Source organism: Procambarus clarkii, chromosome 22 (assembly GCF_040958095.1).
Source record: "Procambarus clarkii isolate CNS0578487 chromosome 22, FALCON_Pclarkii_2.0, whole genome shotgun sequence".
NCBI classification, from domain to species: domain Eukaryota; kingdom Metazoa; phylum Arthropoda; class Malacostraca; order Decapoda; family Cambaridae; genus Procambarus; species Procambarus clarkii.
The window spans coordinates 31385930-31409924 of record NC_091171.1 but is presented as its reverse complement, the minus strand read 5'-3'; the positions used below and the strand labels follow the sequence as shown (position 1 = coordinate 31409924).

Below are 23995 nucleotides of genomic sequence, written 5' to 3'. Positions count from 1 at the left end.
TTCATTATATTCAATGTTCTATTTAGAGATCATATACCTTCCACCAGGTAGCAGTTAATCCCGAGTACAAAGTAGCTGAGATGAATTTTGATAACAATGCAGCCGTGTGTGAACTTATCTACAGTGAGACAAGTGCATGGGTTGGCAACTGCACTCTCGCCCGCCCCTGAGAGCCCACTAGTGCATGGGTTAGCAACTGGTCATTTGCCTGTTCCTGAGCATCCACCATGTTGGCAACTGCTTACTTGCTCGGGCCTGAGCATCCATTAGTACATGGATTGGCAACTGCTCACTTGCCTGGCCCTGACTAGTGCATGGGTTGGCTACTGCTCACTTGCCCGACCGTGAGTGTTTGCCAGTGCATTGGTTGGCAACTGCTCACTTGCACAGCCCTGAATATCCAGTGCATCTTCCTCTGTTTGTAGACAAAATGCATGATGAAAATGTTTCTTTATTTTCTACCAGTTATTACTCTGTAGTAAGTGTATTTTCTCATATTCAGTATATATAACATTAAATATGCTAAAATTACCTTACCATTTAAATCTGAAGCATGTACACTTACTAAGGCAAAGTTAAATAAAATGCACTCCAAATAAATAAGAGTAAAATATTTTGGTCTGTACAGTATAGTATGTATTTGTATAAATATAATGTGTTTACCCTCATATACACTGTACAGTGTGTCCTAAAAGTCTGGCCCCATAGGCAAAGTATAAAAGGAACACCACTAGAATTTGTTTACTATAATTTATGAATTATTTATTAGTTTATCAGTTACAATACATGTTCAAAACGACATCCATTTACTTCAATACATTTTTGAATGCATTCAGTGTAAGATCTTTGAACATTTCAAAGGCCTTTCAACCTTTTAACTTTTAGGGTCCTGGTAGTAAAGTCGTGTTCTTTCTTGAGTCACAATTGAGAATTCTGGGTTCTAATCCCAGGTGGGATAGAAATGGCACATTTCTATTCATCTAATGCCCCTGCCCACCTAGCAGTAAATAGGTACCCAGGAGTTAGTCAGCTTGTTATGGGTGTTGCATCCTGGGAAGGGTCAGTAATTTGATCTTGGAGGGGATCTCGCTATAATAATAATAATAATAATAATAATAATAATAATAATAATAATAATAATAATAATAATACTGTAATTCATTGTGTTGGGGGACAGGAAGCAAGAGTGTATTCAAGTACGTTAGACCTATATCGAGGTTCCTACCAAGGTTGAATTACTGACCCAGAATGCAACCCAGAATTTTGCTCTTCTCTCACATTCCCAAATATAAACATAGTAGGCTTATCAAGTCCTTAAAATGTTTACAGTCATTTTATGTTTTCTTAGTTATTTGTTGGGTTATAACTATAAATTTGGTACGAAAATATTTGCAAATGAATTCTCTTCAGAACAGAAGCAAAAACAAAAGAATATATAAAATAGATTATGCACAACAGTGATGAATGTATGAATGTTTATGAATAGCAATCGGATGAAGCATTTTAATGTTATTGAAACGTTTACTATTGGAGTACAGATGATGCGTTTTAGCGTCATCAGAATGTGAGTGTTTTAATGTACAGCTTTGAGTACTCATAATAATTTTATTTAATTCTTATTTAAAATTTAGTTTTGTACAGTACTGTACTATATTTTTAAAAGTACAGTAATGTGTTTTTTTATTGTGTTGCCTTATTTAAATTCTTTATTATTATTTAGTATAACTCAAGTAATTGTTTGTAGTCTCTTATAATCTATTATTTGAAGCCTCTTTCCTTGTGTCTCATGGTGCTACACTAGCTGTGAGGTCTCAGGTAGTTTATGTAGGTACATTTACAATTTCTTCCTCTGAAGTTTACTTTCATGGAACTTTTAAGTTCATGAATAAACTAGCTATGTATTTAATAACTGTATCCATAACACAGTTCAAAGAAGTCTGCTTGTAATACTGTACCTGATTTTATGCAAATATGCTCAGATACGCTCAGATATGCTTTTAATATGCTTTTAATATGCTTTTATTCATATAAATAAAAATATGAAAAATTAGACATTAGGGAAAAAGACTAGGGAAAAACTAGCTTAGCAACCTGATCTAGCTTATCAGGTTGTAATAATATGCTTCTTATTTCTTAACTTTATTAATTTATTTATTTATAAATGCAAAAAGGTGCAATGGGTTGTGAAAGTACTTATATTGGTGATTAAATTATATATTCTTGCAAAGCCCCTAACACGCATTGCATTTCAGAGTGGTTCTAAAGCTAACGCAGAATTTGCAATTAATTTAAATTTAGAAGATAAAACATTCAATCTTGGTTCAGTAATATATGTAATGACAAGTATATAATGACAGAATCTGAATTCACATAATTACTATACATACTAAGTGGTGATAAAAGAAATGATATATTTATGTACGTGTAGTTACTGTACTGTACATTTCTAGATAGTAAAAGACAAGTATCTAAAACTGTTGGTTTATTCTAAAAAAATCTGATACTATGTCCCCAACTCTGGCTCTTTTCACACTATATTACTCACTAATCTATCCCTACCTAACTTCTGGTAATATCTGGGCATGGGGTTCAACCATTGTAAACTACCTCAAGTCCAGCATTACCCAGCAAAAATCAGCTATCAGAACTACAACAAACTTTGTCTTCAGACAACACACAGCCCCTGTTCAAATCCCGAAACATGCTAACATGCACTCACTCCACACATTCTCTTATGCTGTTTACACTTGCAAAGAATTTTCCTAAATTCCAATTCCTGCCTTGAAATTTTTCCAAGCTGGACATAAAAGAACCCATGAATCTCACACCATAAATAAATATTTCTTTGATATTCCCAGGCAAACTAAATATAAGTAAAAGTCCTATGTAAATAAAAGGACCCAATATATGGAACTCTTCCTTATGCTGTACAAATAATTTCAACCTATACTTCATTCAAAAGTAGAATGATGAAGTACCTAATTTCATCACAATAGTATCCCACCTTGTGCTACTAACTCAACTATTTTGGCGATGTGCTTTATGTGAATACTGAAGTTAAGTCTCTTGTCTGTGTATAGGCCAAGGAACTTTCCCTCATTTTTACTATTAATGTTTATTTTGTTAATCTGAAGGTGTATTTGGTTTGATGATTTGTTTCCAACTAAAATGTACATCTTTTCTATATTGTGAGTTTGTAGGTTGACATCAATGAGTGAACATTTTTAACTCAATATTTGCAATATTATTTAGAGTGTGTGGGTTGGGGTTTGAAAAGATGAAGGTAGTATCATCAGCAAACAGTGTAGGTTTAAGAATGTTAAAGACATTTGGCAAGTCATTGATGTACAGTATATAAGAAAAATTAGGTCTATGAAGCTGCCTTGTGGCACTCTTGTAGGTATTGGCAGTGTGGAAAAGGTTATGTCATTGATAACTACATATTTAGTGTCCATTATTGAGATATGATTGGATATACAGTAGTTCAGAGCAAGGTCTAGAATTCCATAGTGATGAAGTTTAAGTAAAAGGTTATTGTGATTTATGGTATCAAAGGCCTTTCTCGGGTCAATGAAGAGGTCAATTGGGAACTCATTTTTGTCAAAGGCTTTGTGGATTAAGTCAAATAAACTGATACTGTAATGGCTTCATTGGTACTCCATTGGAATCTTAAGCTTAGAGGGGTGGAACTTGGTACATTGAGTCTTACTAGGTAGGTGTACTGCTGCTTGTACATACTCTTTTCATATATTTTTGATAATACTGTACTGGTAAGTTTGGTATTGGACTGTAATTGTTTGTCAGTTGTATCACCTCCTTTGTCAACTAGAGTTACTCTTGCTTTTTTTTAATATCTTGGGTAAAGTTTGAGACTTAAGACATTTTTTGAAGAGTAGAACTGTGACTGGTGGAAGGACATGAACAGCATTTTTTGTATATAATACAGGGGTACCTCAGTTTACAAATTTAATCTGTTCCTGGAGACGGTTTGTAACCCGAAAATTCATAAACCGAAGCGAATTTCCCCATAAGAAATAATGGGAAATGAATTAATCCGTTCCTGACTCCCCCAAAAATTAACTTTAAAGTAAATTTTATACCTAATTCACCCAAATCGTCACTACAAAAGTATGTACAAGTTATTATTTACCTTAACTGATGACTCCTGTTGGCGTATGGAAGACGGTGAGGGAGGAGGGGGAGTCCCCTTCCATTGTAACATCAGGCAGTGATGACTTCTCTAGGGTACACACACTGGCACATTTTGCCTGCATACCACTAGGACATGCTTCTGGCTCACTGCTTGATGTTCTCACTAGAAATCGTTCCAATGAAGATTTTTTTCCCTTTGTGACACTTGTCTGTAGTGAGACATCACATTGTCATTAATAAGATCAATGCAATGGCCTGCTAAAGCTCTATCTGGGTGATTCTTTTCAGCAAAACTTTGCAGTTCTTCCCATACTGCGCACATTTTCTTAATTAATGAGTTAAGGACAACCTCTACTGCCTCCTCCTCCTCCTCCCCCCCTCAAGATTTGTTGTACTGCCTAGCTAGTTCAACAACACTTGTACCATTTTCATGTTTACGAATGATCTCTTGTTTCTCCTCTATGGTCATTCTCGCATGTGTTTTCTTGCCTTGAACCTTACTGGTTTTCTTGGGACTCATGGCTAGATATATAATAACAACTTTTATACTCAAATAGCCAAAAATCTGATTTTTTTTTTAATCTTTGCTAAGAATTCAGGGAGGATAGTCACTTGGCGGGAGGCACTGGTAAACTGAGGCGCGATCGCCGTGCCACCACGTGCTAGGTCGGCCATACGTGTATCAACAAACTCAAATTCTGAGGTAAAGTTCATAACCCGATTCAAATTTTCCGAAGGAATCTGGCTCGTAACCCGAAAAGTTTGTAAAGAGGGGCATTCATAAACCGAGGTACCACTGTAATTGGGTTTTCACCAATTTTAGCAACATTGGTTTTAAGTGAGTGACAAGGATGATATGTGTGTGTTTAGCTGATCGAGAAAATTAGTAGTGTGTTAGGATAGCTGCCAGTGAGATATGTAGCAAAATTTGCTGGATCTGGAATATTTCAAGCAAGGCTAATGCCAATTGATGAAAAGTATGCCAATAGCATGACATATGGCCTGTTTTTTGACTATTAAAATTACACATATGGTAATGAACATCTCTGAAATATTCTTCCATTACTCCTTATGTACTATTATTTTATTTAACCCTTACAGAGCTCCAGTTGCTCTGTGATACTTTCCCATTTGATTTAAAAATGTTTAGTCATGTGCACCTCGATACAGTAGTTTCAAATCCTGCATTGTTTAGGAGTTAACATTCATACTTTGACAGTTTATTGTAAATTTAGATTACAGTACTAAATTTATCTTTCTTATTTTTTCTAATATTGTTAATTTTAAATTAATGTATCATTTTCAGCTGGCAATAAACCCTGAATTTAAAGTCGCAGAGAAGACTTTTGACAACAATGCTGCTTCCTGTGAGCTTATTTATGGCTCACAGAATGTATGGCTGGGTAACTGCTCATTAGGTAGACCATAGATGTGTGTCACCCACAGAATGAATGGCTGGGTAACTGCTCTTTAGGTAGACCATAGATGTGGATCACCCACAGAATGTATGGATGGGTAACTGCTCTTTAGGTAGATCATAGATGTGGATCACCCACAGAATGAATGGCTGGGTAACTGTTCTTTAGGTAGACCATAGATGTGGATCACCCACAGAATGTATGGATGGGTAACTGCTCTTTAGGTAGATCATAGATGTGCATAATGTGCATCACCCACAGAATGAATGGCTGGGTAACTGCAGAATAGACTTAACTCAGATTATATGGTTGGGTACAGATCATTGAATTGTTTTAACTATACATGCAACTTCATCTTTTCCCATTCATAAAAACCATGTCAATGGGTCATAAATATTTTACATATGTGGAATGTAAAAAACTATTACTATACAATTATAGTAATTTAAAATCTTAGAGTTTTTGCTGGGGTGTCTGTAACATATTGTGTATTTTTAATTATAAATTTGTTTGAATTCAGTGACAAAAGAGTAGGACAACAGCCCAAGCATGTTTTAATTAATTAATTAAACTTGTGTCATCTAATTTGTTGTATTAAGTCTTATGTAATACTGTATATACTTTTCATAATTCACTGAGATGAATATATAGATTACAGTGCTTGAAGATGGATTTTCACATCATCAATAGTGTTTAACATGCATTGCAGTGCTGTAAAGTCTGGAAGGCAAAATATGTTTGCATTCTGATGCTGCAGGTTGTTGCATCTGTATTGAAATTTCACAGATTTTTTTCTGACATTGCAGCTCACCTTTTTTTTCATATGAAGGAATAATTGACAATTTTTCTGGGGGGAGCCCCTATGGCTCCCTGGAGCTATCAAGGCTGATATGGATATCCCTAACTTTGGCATCAGTCGATGTGGGTGGAGTTGTAGGCCTACCGGGGACCACGAGCCAGAACCTGAGCCCCTCAGAGAGGCATGAGGAGCAATAGCCTATAGAAATGCACATGTGATTCTGGAGCATTCTATATCTGCCATCGACCAGGACAGGCACCCAGAAAGGTAAGCGCCCCAAAGCAAACCTCTATTCTGGTTAAAAATGCCGAAAATAGACAAATGAGTGGACAGAACTCCCCCAATTGAAAATGAGCAGACAAGCATGACATCACATGAGCCACACCATATGTCTGCGCAGCTCCCCTCCTCCCCGGGAGGGGGAAGGGGAAGCCCTAGACCCCCGCACAGGCGATCCACCCTGTAGTTCTTCGGGTGATGGGATACAGCTTGGTCGTTGTGGCTCCAGCTCCAGACTCTTGTTGTGCTGTCCTCTGTTTCAATACAGCTCTTTTGGTGGTGTGCGAGCTTGGAGTAATATTCACAGGTACTTGCGTAATATTCACAGGTATGCGTTGTTGCATTTTTTCGCTGTGTGCCTTGCTTGATGGCAAGTGGTGCTCGCTTTCTCCTTGGAATCTGCTTGGGCCCTGGCTCTTCGATTGTCTTCACCCTTTTGTCCTTTGTGGCTTCTACAGTCAAACAATATATGAAAGCAGCTTCCTCCAGCTGCTGCCCAATGTCTGACTTGTTTGTTCTTCGGGGATTCTGGGTGGGTTCCTCCCAGAGGGGTCGTGCCAGGGCTCGCGGTTCTGCTTGTCAAGGTGGGCCACAGGTGCCAGTTTCAGAGCCGGTTCCGCCTTTGGTCCCAGCTGCGTCTGGTCGGCGTGGTGCCCACTCTGTGCGCAGGTTAGGTTCTCGTAAGAGGCATCGGCCCTTTCGCGGTTTGCCTCATTGATGGGGCGATGGGGGGAAGGGGAGTTTTCTCTGTTCACTCACGCCTGGTCTCATGATTCGTGGGCTTTTCAGGTCGTGTCTCGCGGTCTTCGGTGGCGTTGGGTGGCTCCTCCTTTTTCGGGGGGTTCGGGGCTGGCAGAGCAGGCCTCTTTTTCTGCGCTCTTTTCGGTCGTCTTAAAGTGGGTGCGCTTGGGCGTGGTCGAAACGACGATGTCCATCAGGTGGGTTTCCCGCCTGTTCCCAGTCCTGAAACGGGACTGTGCGTACCTGTGGTTCATTCTGGGCTTGTCCCGTCTGAACCTCTGGGTTTTTTGCCCCTCCTTTCGGATGGCTGGTTTAGGCTCCCAATCGGTCCGCGTGTCTGCTCGCCGAGGGTTTGGTGCTTTCCCAGCTAGCCGAGTTCGGGTTCCTGGTGAACTGGCGAAAGTTCCATCTGGTTCCTTCCCAAGTTCATACCTGGCTGGGTCTTGTGTGGGGACTCTCGGACCGTTTTCATGTTTCTTCCTCCAGAGTCTCTCCATTGGCTGCGGTCCCACATGTGCTTGTTTCTGAGGGGCTCCCGGGTCACCCTGTGGTTGCTCGAGGGTCTCTGGGGAAGCCTGCACTTTGCGATGATGGTCTACCCACCGGGTCGGGTTTGGCTTCATCGGCTGTTCTGGTTCCTTCGGAGACGTCCCTTCCGCCTCTCTTTCTATCGCTGGGTTCGACCCCCGGGGGCCTTGCGTCGCTGCCTTCCTCTTTAGGGTTTTCAGGGTTCAATGCTTTAGCGCCTACCCGAGCCCACGCTCGATGTGTTCACGGACGCGTTGTCTTTCGGCAGTGCTTTTTTTTTTTTATTATTTTCTACCACAGACGTGGCCACACATTTACAATGCTAGCCAGCATATATACAGTTTCTTCTGTCCTCCATGGACAGGGTTAGAGAAGTGTTAAACATATAGTTCAAGGGTTTATTGAACACTCAACCACAGAAGGTGATTCGGTGGTTTTAAAATGCTAAGCTAACCTACATACGTAAATACATAGATACACAGATTTACATATGCCCTACATAAAGTGTTTGGTGTGTCTTTTACATAGTGTCATTAATGTATATTCACAAAGGTGAAATGTAATTCTGATCAGCTTCCATATATACTTTATACCCATACATATACATACACACACACACATATACATACATATATACACACACACACATGCATTCACATACATATGACATATGCGTTATATGACAAAGAGTGCTGGGAAGACGGGACACCACGAGCGTAGCTCTCATCATGTAACTACACTTAGGTAATTACACTTAGGTAATTACATTTGTCTCATTTACTCTGACAGGGTGAGATAGCTGATAAAGAAACTAGTGTGCAATTAAGCACTTAATCACTGAAGGTGATGAAGGTGCTTTTACAAGCTCAGGTTATATACTTACATCATATATATATATACATTGTATAATTGATATATTACATGGTCAATCTTGGATACAAGTCCAATATACCATCAAGTGTTCCAGTACTCATATAGTAATTACAGAGTTCAGCATACCTTAGCCCAGGAGGGGGAAAGTCAGTCAGTATGAGACATTCTACAATATAATGTTCAAGAGAGTGCATGTTTTCTCTTTCACAAAGTTGACACATTGTGTACTCGACATTTGGGTTTTGAGAAAGCAGTGCTTACCAGGCTGGCCAGGGGTGGTGGGGTCCATCCTTCCGTCGGGCCAACAACACGGTGCGGGAGTTTGTTGTTATGTGTGGTTTATGCTTTAGAGGGTTCGGCTCATCTGTGAATCAACAATCTGGCTCCATTCGGACTGCTCCCTGGTGGTTCATTGCCTGAACCGAGGGGGTTCGATGCGGTCCTTGGCTGTTTGGCGCTGGTCGCTTCGGGTGACTCGTCTGCTGAGTTCTCGTGGTTTGGCTCTCCTGGCGGTGTCCAACGTCCTGGTGAACAACCTGTCTTGGTTCGTTCCCCTGTCCACGGAATGGACGGTCGATGCCGACTCATTCAGTTGACTTTGCCAGACGTTCGGGTGCCCGCAGGTGGACCTTTTCGCGTTGGGGTGGTCGAGGCATCTTCCCGTATATGTGGCGCTCTTCCACGACCACGAGGCAGTCGGAATCGCCGCCTTCCGGCAGGACTGGTCGAAGTGGGAGTTTCTGTGCCTCTTTCCCCTGGTTCTGCTGTAGCTCCAGGTCTTGGCTCACTTGGAGACTTAATGACTATGATGACTACCCAAGGGCGGGTAGTCATCTTGGCCCAGTGGTTGCCGGCCCAGTTGTGGTTTCAGGCGCTGCTTGCCTGGTGACCGAATGCGGAGATTTTTCCGCGGCTCCATCTTTTTCAGAAGATCGGCCCAGTCCGTTAAGAAATTGGTTCGATCTTCTTGAATCTATGCATTTAGTATTTTTAACTCGAGTTTATCACCATCTGTATGGTGATCAGATGGCTTCATTGATGGTGTCCCACCTGCGAGCTTTGCCTTGATGGCAGGATGAAGTTTCCATTTCTTTTTGACTCTTCGTCGTTGTACTTTGCTTTCGATTCAGGTGGTGTTGTCCTTTCTCTCGTGGTTTTCCAGGACCATCATCTTATGCCGAATACTGTCACCTCGTATCGTGCGGCGCTGGCAGTGCCGCTTCAGCTTGCTTTCAGTATATATGTTACTTCTGCTCCATTTCTTAAGCTGTCTCGTGTGTTGTTTCACCTCCGGCCTGCTCATGTGCGGCCTGAGTCGTCCTGGTCTTTGGACAGAGTGCTCTCCTATCTCCTCAGTTTGTTGTGATCCCTTCAGGATTGTTTTTCGAAGGCTCTTTTTCCTGTTGGCATTAGCCTGTGGGATCGGGTTATGGAGCTTCATGCTCTCCTCCAGCGCAGGGGTTTCTGCTCTTTTGGTCATGGAGATAGGTTAGTTCGTCTGCAGCCATCTCCTTCTTTTCTGGTGAAGAATGAGACTGCTGCTTTCCAGAGGGGTCCTTGGGTTGTTGATGCTTGGTTGGTTAGATCCGGAGTGCATCATGTGTCCGGTTGTGGCCCTCCTCCGTTATTTGCGCACCACGGCATCAGTGTCCAGGGATGTGCTTTGGGTTGATTGGGTTTCCCTTCTTCTCTGTTCGTGGGTACGGGTCTCTCAGGTCGTCCGCAGGGTTATTAAGTCTAGCCAGCCTGTGGTCTATCCCCATTCCCGTGACATTCGTAAGGTTGCTGTTCTTGCTGCCGTCTTTGGTAACATGTCCTGGGCTGACATTTGCGCATGGGATTTTTGGCAGTCGAACAAGGTCCTGGCTGCACGCAACCTAGTTAACGTTCCTGGGCCTAATCGGGCCTGTGTCGCTTTGGGTCGGCGACTGCAGCTTGTCTTGACTTCGAGTTGAGATGTGGAGCACTGACCGCCTCCTGGGTAAGTCCCCTTCTTTATTTTTAGTTTTTGGTGAAGTAGCTCCATGGAGCCATAGAGACTTCCCCAAGAAAACCAGCATTGAATGTATTGAAATGCCATTTTCTGGGCGAGTCCCGGAGGCTCCCTGGCAACCCTCCCTCCCTCCCTCCGGTCGGTGGTTTTCGCGTATTTTGATATCCAGCCTCAGAACTGCAGGGTGGATCACCGGCGTGGGGGGTCTGGGGCTCTCTCTTCCCTCTCCCGGGGAGGGGGGAGCTGCGCAGACATGCGGCACGACTCATGTGACGTCATGCTTGTTTGCTCGTTTTCAATTGGGGAGTTCTGTCCACTCGTTTCTCCAATTTTGTCGTTTTTAACCATAATATGGGTTTGTTTTGAGGCTCTTACCTTTCTGAGTGCCTATCCCGGTCGATGGCAGATATAGAATGCTCCAAAATCACATTGTGCATTTCTATAGGCCATTGCTCCTCGTGCCTCTCTGAGGGGGCCAGGTTCTGGCTCGTGGTCCCCGGTTGGCCTAGAACTCCATCCACATCGACTGATGCCAAAGTTAGGGATATCCATAACAGCCTGGATAGCTCCAGGGAGCCTCCGGGACTCACCCAGAAAATGTCGTTTCATTACATTCAACACTTTTTTTTTCTGGCAGATAGGATGTATTATTATAATATTAAGGAAGCTTGCTGTCATATCTATCTCATGTGAAAAAACAGGGTAATAGGATAGCTGCCCTTAAAAATAAATTTAAATAAATTTGTGATATACAGTACTGCACTAAAAAATAATTTCTGCAAAATCTCCTTGTAAAATAGGGGATGGGTCTTAAGTGGAGTTGCATCTTATCTGCTGCAAAAAACGGTACTGAAAATTGCAGGCTTTATATGGTAATGTGCTTTTACCAAATGTTATAATTAGAGAATTTATCCAAACATATGCATGGTGTCACATGCCAGTACTGTACATGGAGAGCAGTCTTTGTTGCAATGTGTGGCATAATGCATAATAGGGACTTGAACTACTGCATAATTGTCTAAAACTCCAACTGTCAGCCAGTTTATTGTTTAATTTCTCTCAGGCATTGTAAAACACTTAGGAACTCTGGTTAACTGTCTAATATCATGGAACAATTTATGGTGTACCAGGGTTCTCGTTGAAACTTTCTCATTCTGAAACAAGAACCACTTATCCACCTCTCATTCTGCAACAAGAACCATTCAGCCACCTGCTTTGTGGTGGCTCAGAAAGTGGCATCATCACTAGAAAGAGATGATGTGCTCTTTAATCCTTAAATAGATTGGTTAATTAAGTCCTACATTATGGTGTGTATGACAAAAAATGGTTTGCAAAACCAAAAAATTGCTTTTGGTAATTTGAGTACAGGAAGTAATCACAGATAGTGATTGGAGCCATTTAAAAGTTGAGGTACCGAATCATTAGGCACCAAGCAGGTAGTTTTTATTTAGTCCAATATTATTTAGGTCAACTTTGTATTGAAATATGCTGCTTATAATAAAGTGTGGTAGAGGTATAGAGTGTAATTACCTAAGTGTAGTTACAGGATAAGAGCTATATGTGTAATTACCTAAGTGAACTTAGGTAATCACATCTCAAATGTAGCTCTTGTCCTGTAACTACACTTAGGTAATTATAATAAAGGAACGTATTGTAATATAATTTATCATATACAGTGCTGTATAATGATGTTTTCGTAGAGCAACTCGCACTAGTCTAGGCTTCAATTTAATGTGTTCAGACTTTCACTGCCATCAAGCAATAGTTAATTAGTTTTAAGTTTAGTATATAATAACTTTTATTAAAATTTTTTTTAGCAATTAACTGTGATAAAATATTGAAGGTGTACAGCAGGATGGATCCCTCATACCCGAACTCCTCGGACACACAGGTTTGATCCCACTGTACAGCTTCAGTATTTTCTCGGATATATCACATTCTTGTGATTGTGCAGAATTCTCTTTACAGTGATACAAACAAACTACATATAAGTTTCTACTTTAATAGTTTAACATGCACAAATGAAGTGTAGTTGTACTTGTGTGTACAGGATGGTGAATAGGGCTAGGATTCGTCAAGTACTTATGTCCAGTTACGAAACTTGTACATCTTTCCGCAATCATGGCAGCTTTGTCTGTGTTATTTAAACATTTGAGCTTTGAATCTTTGTAACTGAATGTTGTTATTGTTATAGAGAACCTCATAGTGCTTCAAAGCTCTTAAGCTGTATTATAAATGTAAATAAAGCTTCCATGTTTTAGGAAAGATGTCCAAGTCTCATAAGTGGACACATAAGTGCTTGATGAATTCTGGCCCCAGATATTTAATTTAGTCAACAGTTTATCTCATTTAACATGTAGAAGTTTGAATGCAAAAGAGCTTGTGAAGAGGTTGCCCTCCAAAATTCTTCAGCTGAGTGCTATCAGCAGTGAAGTCAGTGATGTTGAGCTCTGCATTTGAACTGCTATATTGTGACTCTCATTAGCTGCTAAATTGTACTTAGTAACTTAATAAAAAATATATATATTTAATATACTTACATACATACATTCATACATACATTTATACATACATACATACATACATACATACATACATACATACATACATTATATATATAAAAATAATATTTTTGTAATCTGAGAGTATGAGCTAGCCCCCATTGGTTGTACTGTATTCCATGCATGCATATGGTCCATCTAGATCACAAAACATGCCAGGTTCTGTCTATCTGCTCCCTCACCATAATAGATATCTTTGCTAATGGTCCTATCATTTCAAATGGAATAAGAAGACAGTGCATATACCCACACTAAGGCCAGCTTGCAATCAAAGTTGACAAAACTAATTTCTCCATACCCCCAGCAAGAGAGAGACATTGGATTCACTGGAAACCAGTTACTCTGATAATTACTGAATATACCACTGGCCACAAGATGAACACCACAATATACCCAACTGCCACTCGATGGCAACATACTACATATAAATAGGGGTCAAGCAAGCTGGCAACATTTGTTTGTTGCCTGGTTTCCACCTGATTGGTGAGCTACCCTGCAGAGACCAATTCATATAAGTTGTTTCTATTTTCCTGTTTTTCTATTTTCTGATTTCTTTGAGACTGTTATTTCTAATGATTTTATTCTCAAGTGCACACTTTGTGGTCACCTACAGGTAATTGTTGGGGTCTCTGAAATTTGCTTTCTCCTTTAGCTAGGTTCAGAGTTACTTTCTCTGACACTGATTGTTAGAGGCTGACAGCTGTCAGAGCTGTCTTCTTTGGCACAGTGTGTTATAGGGAGGGTCTTGGTCATGTAGTTGGGTTCATTCTCGACTCACAATCGGGAATCCTGGGTTCGATTCCCAGGTAGGATAGAAATGGTTGAACATGTTTCCTTTCACTTAATGCAGCTGTTCACCTAGCAATAAATAGGTATCGAAGTTAATCAACTATTGTGGAATTGCATCCTGGGGGAGGGTCAGTAGTTCGACTTTGGGAGGGAACCTCGATATAGTCCTAGCATATATACAGGCTACTTGTCCCCAACAAACTGAATTATTAAATTATCGTAGCTATCAACACAGTTTCTCTCCTCTTGAGTGGTTCCATTATGCTATGCCTTGATTGTGAGCATTGGGAGATGACTTATCTGTTGTGCTGTGATGCAAATGCTGCTCTCCATCCTGTTGAAGTTGGAGAGCTTTACAGGCCACATTATTTTGCTTGCTTCCATGTAGGAAATTCAGCCCTGATTTCCAGAGCTTCTTACTCATTTACTGATCTTCAGGATCTTCATCTGTCCCAAAGTATCAAGAGCAGTCAGAGTTGCTCAGACTTGTTGAGAGACAGCCAGTCCTCATGTTTGGAGTTTTTGGTTCTGTTTTACTGCAACCTGTATGTGAGCCAGGTTACAAATTTCCCCTCTTGTGTTTGGGCTTTTTCCTGCCACCCGAATAATATTGTTTGACATTCTTTCTAGCTCTTTGAACCTTTGCCATGTTTCTTCTGTATTTGAAGCTCTGCTAATGCACTTTTCCTTATGGCTATTCATGGATTCTTGGAATATTGTCTAATATAGGATAAAATCCCACACTTATGTATTTGTGAAATTTATATAAAGAATTTCACAAAGTCTTCCGCACTCTTCTGAGTGCTTTGTCAAGGTCTGAGTATGTGGTTAGCACGAGATTTACATCTCAATGAATAATGAGAATAATAATGTGGGTTTTTCTCCTATGTTATGTCTGTGAGACGATATTACCATGGTGAACAACAATGCCTTTTACCACTAGACTTCTGGAGCCTCTGTTGTTGGAGTTGACTGTACATCTCTACCTATATTTCTTTGACTAGCAAAGACTCTTTCATCTTTGCTTCTTCATGGTTCTTGAAAGTGGTCTTGGGGTTTCTTACCTTCTGCTTAAATGTGGATCACTCCTTCCCTCGAGGATGTCTCGGCTAAGAATGAATCTCCCTCCTACTTTTGGGGCATTATTAGTATACAGCCTTATTTTATTTGGCTGTGGGTTACCCCACATTTTGTGCTCAGCGATAGCCTTGAGCAGATTTCTTTGTGCAACTGCTGGAGAATGTTGTTCATCAACTCTGTTCTTAGGTTTCTTGTACTTGGACTCGTATCTTTCAAGTGCTCTGTTGAGTGGTCAAATGTAGTGAACACTGGGCTCCAAATGAACAAATCCACAAGGGCCGTGACGAGGATTCAAACGAAGAGGAAAGAGGGAGAACGGCCTATTGACATAGCTCGGGTGCAGGGGGGGGGGTTGTGTAAAAGCCTGGTTTGTGCCTCGGAGAGGCTACGGGATCCAGTAAGTTCAGTAGAACTTCGGTTTCAACCCTTTTACAGTACCCTGTCGTAGCTCAGTCGATTAAGGCAGTGTCTGGGATGCTCCCGGACGCAGGTTCGAATCCTCGTCACGGCCCTTGTAGATTTGTTCATTTGATGCATCACGTTAGTGTGATCTCTGTGTGTGACTGGGCTCCACATTCCCCCTCCTCCCCTCTACTCCTACACCCACCCCACCCCACCCTTGTATTCATGATATCTGGATGTACATGACACTTCTAACCGCCTTCTCCTCTTTTATGACACATTCAGATCATGTGTGTCTATGATCATATGATCATAGGGCCATTGAAAGTCAGATTGGACCTTTGCAGTCTTTATCCTACCTTCTGTGCTCTGTTCTCATTTCTGATGTGTGGCGCTCAGCAGTTCAACTTTTTTTACTTTGAACCCTGGATCCCCTGTTCAACACTCCCTTCTTGAACCTACTTCCTTAAATATGTTTTCTACATTTTATAATCATTATTCTACAGTATATTAATACAATTTCTTCTTATTTACATGGAAATTGGCTTGGAGAGGAATGAGAGCTAGCTCATAAATGACAAATTGAGAGTATTGAAATTGCAACCTTCTGAGCATTCCATTAAATGGTCCTCCCATTTTGTTCCAACCCTGCTGAGCATGTTCTGATTGCCTGGGCTTAGTGTTGTTTTTCTGTATGATAATTATTACAATAAGGAGGCATTGATAGTTTTTTCTGCTTTGATAGCAAGCTGGTCTCATAGTGTGGCAGATTGTGTTCGTTGCTATCTCCTCTCCTCATTTTACATGGCCGGACCATTAGCAAAGATACATGTCTCTGTGAGGAAGCAGGTCAACAGAGCCTGGCATGTTTTATGGTCACTGTGCACAATGCGTGTGCATGGATTGTAGAAGAACAGTTCAGAAAGTAAAGTTCTGATACTCTCAACACCCTAATTTTAAGTATCTACAATTCCTTGCTGAACCTTATGTAGCTAAATAATGTAAACTTCTGTTGTAAATAAAAAGTCAAATAAATATGGAATATTTTCAGTAACATTACGTATTTTGTATACTGTATTTTTGTTTATTAATTCTAGCCCCTTTCAAGATGATCATTCTTTCATTATCCTATTACAGTATGTCGTAAAATTCCTTTAATGCCCTTAAATATAATACCATTTGTCTTTTGAATAAGACTTTCTGTAAGGTAACAGTTAGAGTACCTGGGACTATACCATTAGATCAATTATTGCTGCTACAGTGATACCATTAGATTAATTATTGCTGCTACAGTGACTAGTTTGTGTACCACATACTTGCACTGTGACCGATATCATTCAAGAATCATAAGATGGTACAAAAAATCTTGATCAGATGGATGTTTTTACGTTGTTTCTGAGAATACCCCCCTCAGTAGCTCTCAGAGCATAGTGCTGGTCACCAGACAAGCCTTGGGAAGATACATCTTTGCCTATAATGAGCTAGAAATAGAATCTGGATCTATGAGGCAAGGGAGGCTTATAAGTCGGGGAGCAACATACATATATATAGTCTTAGATAATTTTATTTCCCCCATAGGGAGATAGTCTCATCTCCCTCTTGGCAGCCTTGTCCTAGGCCAGTAGTCTAGTTTGACCACGCCGACGCGAAGATCGATCCCAATAATTTAGATGCTCTATCTCATTTATGTAGCCCGTATATGTTCTCTGTACTCCCTCTATTTCAGCAATCTCTCCTGCTCTGAATGGAGAAGTGAGTACTGACCAGTATTCAAGACAAGACCGCACAAGTGATCAGCACAAGTGATCCAGGTCAGCAATTTGAATGGAACTGTTAAGAGTGCAACAATATTCCATTGTTGAGAGCACTATGTCTTAAAAAGTATCATCATTGGCATGGCCTCTTTTATTTGGAAGGTCCTTGTTATCCAACTTGTCATTTTTCTTGCAGTTAGGACAGCATCTTTGTTGTGTTCTTTAAAAGTAAGGTTTTCCAGCATAATTACTCCTATATCTTTTACATTGCTTTTTCTTTCAATAGTGTGGTTTCACTAAGTTTTATATGTGATTCCTGCTTTGATGTTTTTTTTTTTTTCCATGGTGCAGTAACTGAAATTTATCCTCATTAAACAGCATATTATTTTCTGTGACCCACTGAAATATTTTATTAACATCAGATTGGAGGTTTGCTGTGTCCTCTATATTGTCTACTCTCATTAAGATTCTAGTGTCATCTGCAAAGGATGATACAGTACTATTGTTATATCTTTGTCTATACAGTATCTGATATGAGGATGAGGAAAAGTACCGGAGCAAGTACAATACCTTGGGGACCTGAGGACAATGCTGGTATTCACTGTCACACAGGGCAGAGGATTATACACAAGACAACAGGTCTAAACTGTAGGCTGAAGCACATATGTATATCATGGTTACAATTAACTAAATTAGACAGTGTACATGTTTCAATTTGCGAATTTGTAAATCCAACTTTTTATTGTGCCCTGCCACACAAGGGCAGGGATGGGTTCATAGGAGATGCAACTTAAAAATAAAATAAATAAAATTGTTCTTCATTCTTTAAAACAGACAAGTAAATTTAGGATTAATTGTTAGGATGTTGGCCAGTACACCAAATTCAATGAAATAGTTACACAGTTGGTGGTACAATAGGCCAGGAGGTCTAAAATATTTTACGGTTTCACATTCAACAATATAATCAACCCATCCTCCGAATTGACAGTACGTTTTAATACTAAGTGTAATAAGCACATTTCCTGACTGCCATACATTGTGCATAATTGCACTTATGGGGCTGTTACATTTACCTCCACATTTATTCTCATTTTCTGTTAAGACACTCAAAATTATGGGATGAAGTTTTAAAATTTAATTTGCTATTCACAAGTTTTAAATATCAAGAATTTCTTTTTCAGTTTTATTAAACAATAGAGATTTTATACAAAATTTGAAAATATCCTGAGTTACTTTACAGAGATTACTCTGTAAAATATTGAATATGGAAATATTTTAGTTTTGTTTTATTTGTTTTATAAAACTGTAATATCAACATAGCTATAGGTTAAGTAGTAATTGTAATTAAGAAGCAATAAAATGCTTATCTTCAAAAATTAAGATGGTTAGGTTAGGTTGTGGTTTTCTATCCAGCTTCTCAGGTAAATTCAAATATTCACAATATATTTGACAGTACGGTTTAATACTAAGTAAAAATAAGTACAATTCCCGACTGTCGTACATAGTACATAATTGCACTTATGGGGCTGTTACATTTACCTCCCCATTTTTGGAGGACGGGCTGTGTTCTAGTGAATGCCTTAAAGGTTTGTCAAAGAGTTTACAATCTGAATATTCTGGTAGTGGCTCAGCCTCACTAACCTACCAAATGTGCCTATAGCCAAGGCAAATTCACGCAATGACTACATCACATTGCTTGGTGATGAATTGTCACATTGCCTATATTCTTGATGAATATAGAATTCCAATAGTCTGGGCATGGTGCAGAGTTCATGGGCATGCTGTCTATGGCTACTTCAAAGTCAAGTGGGGTTAGGGTAACATTTGATATATGGTTTGATAATGGCTTTACATTAAACTCATTTATTTGCTATCATTTGGAAGGTTCCATCACTCTTGCTCAAGGGCCCAATGCAGGATGTAGTTTTTGTTCTATATTTTGCATAGGAGAAAAAGTATTTTGCATTCCTCTCTATTTCACTTACGGCCTTTTGCTCTCTTTGCCTCCTGGATTTTATATGATTCTTGCAACCTTAGCTCAGTCCTTTCTATTTCTCTACATAGCCTTCTTTCCCGTTCTTGGGATAGAGTTGAGCGTTTGAGATGTTCTGCAATTTGTTTTCGCCACCTATAGAGGGAACACCGTTCTCATTCTGTTTTGCATCTTTTTCTCTTCTCCTTAGTGGTATGTGACTTGCAAATATTTTTAATGCTACTGTACCTATTTTCTCCAGGTTCTGGTTTAAGTTTGCATTATCTGGTTGTCTTTCCCAGCATATTTCTGTGTGGGTTTGGTTTATTTGTCCCCAGTTAATCAGTTTTTATATTTAAATTAAATTTGCTGAATTATCCTCATCTTGGATTTGAGACTGGCTGCACAGTTCTATTGCCCATGCATGCCTGAACTTCAATTACATTGTGATCTGAGTACAATAAAATGTATTTGTAGTCATTATGTCCCTAATCAGTTCATCATAGTTTGTAAAAATAAGATCTAAGGTGTTTTCTTTCCTAATTGGTTCTACTATTTGCTGGTTTAACAGAACCTAAATGCCTAAATATGCTAATATAATAATATTAATTTATATTTAAGAAAATTCCTGTTTTGAATAAAGAGCATATTAAAATTTGTGAATGCGTCTTTGAGGTTGACTGCTGGATGGAAAGTACTTGGTCTGAGGACGGGTTGCCTGCTAATATCTTCATCAAAACCATCAAAATTAATCTTTTCTGTTTTGTCCTTCTTGTTGGCAGCCATCTTTATTTTGGTCACCATGTGCTCTCGCTATTTCATTCGAAAACATTATTTCTGCTTTGTTTCTTAAACTTTTTTGGCTTCTGTCCGTTTGGCAGATTTTCACACACGTTTATGAACTTGTTCACTTTGGTTTGTCTTGCTTATCCCACCCAAAATCTCAAACACTGGAGCTCGTTAGCACTCAACCCTCTCATAACACCACCACCTTTAGTATTCTATTTCAATAGTCAAATCAACTTATCGTTCACAGAACATTTATTTTATATACAGTAGAAGGAATGTTATTAAAACATATATTGAAATACTGGTAACTATTTTGCACCAAGAAACTTGTCTTGGTAATTGTTGATTCCCATTGTCAGGGACAGTAAGGTAAGGTAATTATCAGGAGAATGTACTAAGCCATTACGACTACATAGGACTTGAAAAGGACGAGGATAAAGATTTGGGATGGGACGGAGGCAAGGAATGGTATCCAACCACCTGGATGGTCAGGGATTGAATGCCGATCTGCAAGAAGTGAGACCGTCGCTCTACCATCTAGTCTAAGTGGTTGAGTCAGGGACAGAAAGCCTATCGGCTTATCGACTTAGATACCCCCCTAGGTCAATATCTGACCTTTCCCAGGATGCAACCCACAACAATTGCCTGACTCCGAGGTACCTATTTACTGCATCAGGTATAAGGAAACCTGATGCAGGTTTAAGGAAACGTATCCAAATGTTGCAACTTATTTGGAAATTGAATTTGGGACTGTTCAGTTTGGTTTGAGCCGACAGCATTACATACATACAGTACATATAGCACAGTACTGTCTTTTTGAAAGCATGATTAATATTGTTATATATAGATTAAGTATAGATTAAGGGTTATGAAAAATGTCTAGCATAATGCCCTTCAGGCCATAATATTTTTATTCTTTAACGTCATTCCTAAAACTATACATCTTTGGTTTGAAAATGGACATCATGTAAACATCAAAAACAGGATATAGAAATAGTATTGAATATTTCTGCCTTTCTTACAATGATGGAACATTATACACATTGTATGACTTATCATGCAGCTGCCAAAAATAACTAATTGAAGAGAATGTCAGCAGACATATCTCTTGTATTTTGTAGAGCAACTGTTAATTCAATTATGTTATGACACCTGGCATGATCAAGCATACAATGATGAGTTTCCTTAGTGTCATTGGCATTTTCGGATCGGGTAAATATCACATGTCGAAGCCCAGGGTTTTGTACTCACCGAAGTGAAGCGAATATTTAGGATTAAGTTTGAAATAACTTTTTGCTAAGGGCAAGCTATGCAACCTGTCCTCTTATTAAACACACTACATTTACACACTATTGACCCTGGCATAAAAATTGCAGTGGTTTAAGGAAATTAAAACTACTGCAATAGTGATGCTTCATGGGTCTAATGATTATTGGCTCCAGTAGGTTAGGTCAGTTGCCTAGGATCTAACGCTTCTGGCTAGGCAAAACCGCTGCATTTTTTATGGAGTGGTAATTGAGAAAATGGGCTAAGCTACGGGGGACTATATTCTAACTAAGGGAGCCCTTGAAAATGTAACAACTTTTAAAATTTTACAAAATGAATGTTAATACTGCACTACCATATGTAATTATGTAACTGCAGGCCACGATAAAATCCAAAGGAGCAATTTCAGAACATTTTTTTAGGTGTCTCAGTTGGAAGCTAATATAAAAACCATTTCTTAGAAAGCGTATACGTTTAGGGGGTTAAAGGGTGACAACAATCATCCCATTTTGTTACTACCAGTACAGTAGCTACCATTCTCGTTCCAGATAATTGTATACACATGCCCAGAGTTATCATTAATGACCGATGCATTAATGACCTAATTGAAAACTAATTCTTTTAGTCTAGCAGAAAACCCAATTACTGTAACTACTTACAGGAGGTCAAAAATCTCCTGCACTAGTTTCAGGTAAAGTTTCAGAATTGTATCAATGCTTGAGATCTACTAAAATGCATAAAATCCTATCTAGACTGAGCTGTTACAGAAGGACTCTTCAAGACTTGTGAGGAAGCTCAAGTGTACCTCACCAGCAAAAACCATAAACACATGAATTTTAATGAAGCTTTATTTCAAAAGTGTAATGACCTGTAGCTGCTGTGGTACAAGTGAGCATACTCTACCTCTGTTGTGGCACAAGTGAGCATACTCAACTTCTGTTGTGTACAAGTGAGCATACTCAACCTCTCTTGTGGTACAAGTGAGCATACTCAACTTCTGCTGTAGTACAGAAGACTATACTATACCCCTGCTCTCTTCCAGCCCATCTTCCTATTTAGGTAGTACTTATAGTATCCATGAGGACCATCGTACAGACATATTGACGTAAAAGGCAATTAGAAAGTAGAGATCGGTACTATTGAATTTGGACAAAATGGGAAAGTTTTTGTACTGATCATGCAAAGAGAATTTAACCTAACCTAACCTTCCTAGGCCTAATACACACTATCTGAGGCCTAATATAGTACATTTATGTGCTATAATAGGCCTAGGAATATTTGTTTGGTTTTAAGCTTTATTTTTTTGGATATAAAGTGAATACAGTAGTACCAAATTCTACTATCTAATTAATTATTATCCGTTATTACCTAATTATCCATCTATGTATGTATAGCCCACGTAGTTACACAAAGTATTATTTAAACAGGAGGATGGGGTGTCTGTTGTCACTCCAAACAAGACATTCATATATAGAAATTTAGGAACTACATCAACATATTAAACTTTTTCAAAACTGTACACCTCATCTCTGCTATAGAGATCTATACATGATGAAATAATTGCAGTAATATAAGTCATAATATACTCGTACAATCTTTTTAGTACCGTGAGTCTTGTCCAAAGAACAACATGAGGTGCATCTCAGAAGGTGGTCTCCCATGCACCTCTATCATGGAGAATAACATTTAAAAAAAGAATTGTATCCAGAATATTGAACATGGAATCAGCGCAGTAAGTAGGAAGTCCTTTATATATAGGACTAGAAAGTTGAAGGGGCTGATTTTTTTTAAATTCTGGTACTGTACATTAAGCAATTTGTAGAACCAGAGAAACATATTGAGAAACATACTGAGCATATTGATGGAGGCAAATATGAAACAATTAGTGAAACATTCTATTAAATATTATGGGAACCATATATTAAATAAGATAATGTATATAGTCAATCATAATTTTCTTCATAACTGATACACACACACAAAAAAAAGATAATGTTACAATAACATTATTTCTTTCATTTATGTAATAAGTAAAATAAATGTACAATACAGATAAAAAAATATGCTTAATTAAAGCAGGTCATGAATATAACCTAATCTAGGCCTATTTAGTTACTTTTTTTGTAGTGAATACAAGAAATGCTAAAATGCATTTGAATGGACTTCTTAGGTTGCAATTCTGCAAATACAGTATATAATTTAATTCTAGAAAATTGATTCTCAACAGCAACTTTACAAATATTAAAAAAAATCCTAAGTGGAGGGTCTACTTTTTTCTTAACAAGTTTGAACATTTAGCAGTTTTGCTGAGCTTTTATATCAGCCTTAAAACTGTAAGACAACTAATGCAAAGTTGTTCAACGTACTATAGTGCCTGCAGCAAGTAACATATACCCACCACACAACACAACATTCCTTTACCTCTCATAAATCAAGACAATGAGTAACAAAACTGTGATGGTTGTGAAGCTGTACATAAATGTCACAATTTGAACTCGGCTTGAGGTAGAACTTGCCTATGAGGACACGCTATGCTCCTAACCAGTGTCCATCAAGTTATTTAATAGTTGAAGATTTTGGCCGTGTGATAGCATCGAAT

General features: G+C 39.1%; 1 protein-coding gene across 4 annotated transcripts in view; it reads left to right on the top strand.

Moving 5' to 3' along the window:
* The window catches only part of Loxl2 (Lysyl oxidase-like 2), an 87561-nt gene extending 69797 nt beyond the window's left edge, over positions 1–17764 (top strand). For 2 of the 4 annotated variants that reach the window (XM_045743142.2, XM_069328801.1), the window contains exon 9: positions 48–16727. In XM_045743142.2, the coding sequence (XP_045599098.1) occupies positions 48–170 (123 nt within the window). In that variant the 3' untranslated portion in view covers positions 171–16727. Of the gene's footprint in view, positions 1–47; positions 16728–17341 lie in introns of those variants that run through there. The other 2 variants (XM_069328800.1, XM_045743133.2) reach the window with 2 other exon arrangements.
* The last annotated feature ends 6231 nt before the right edge of the window (positions 17765–23995 follow it).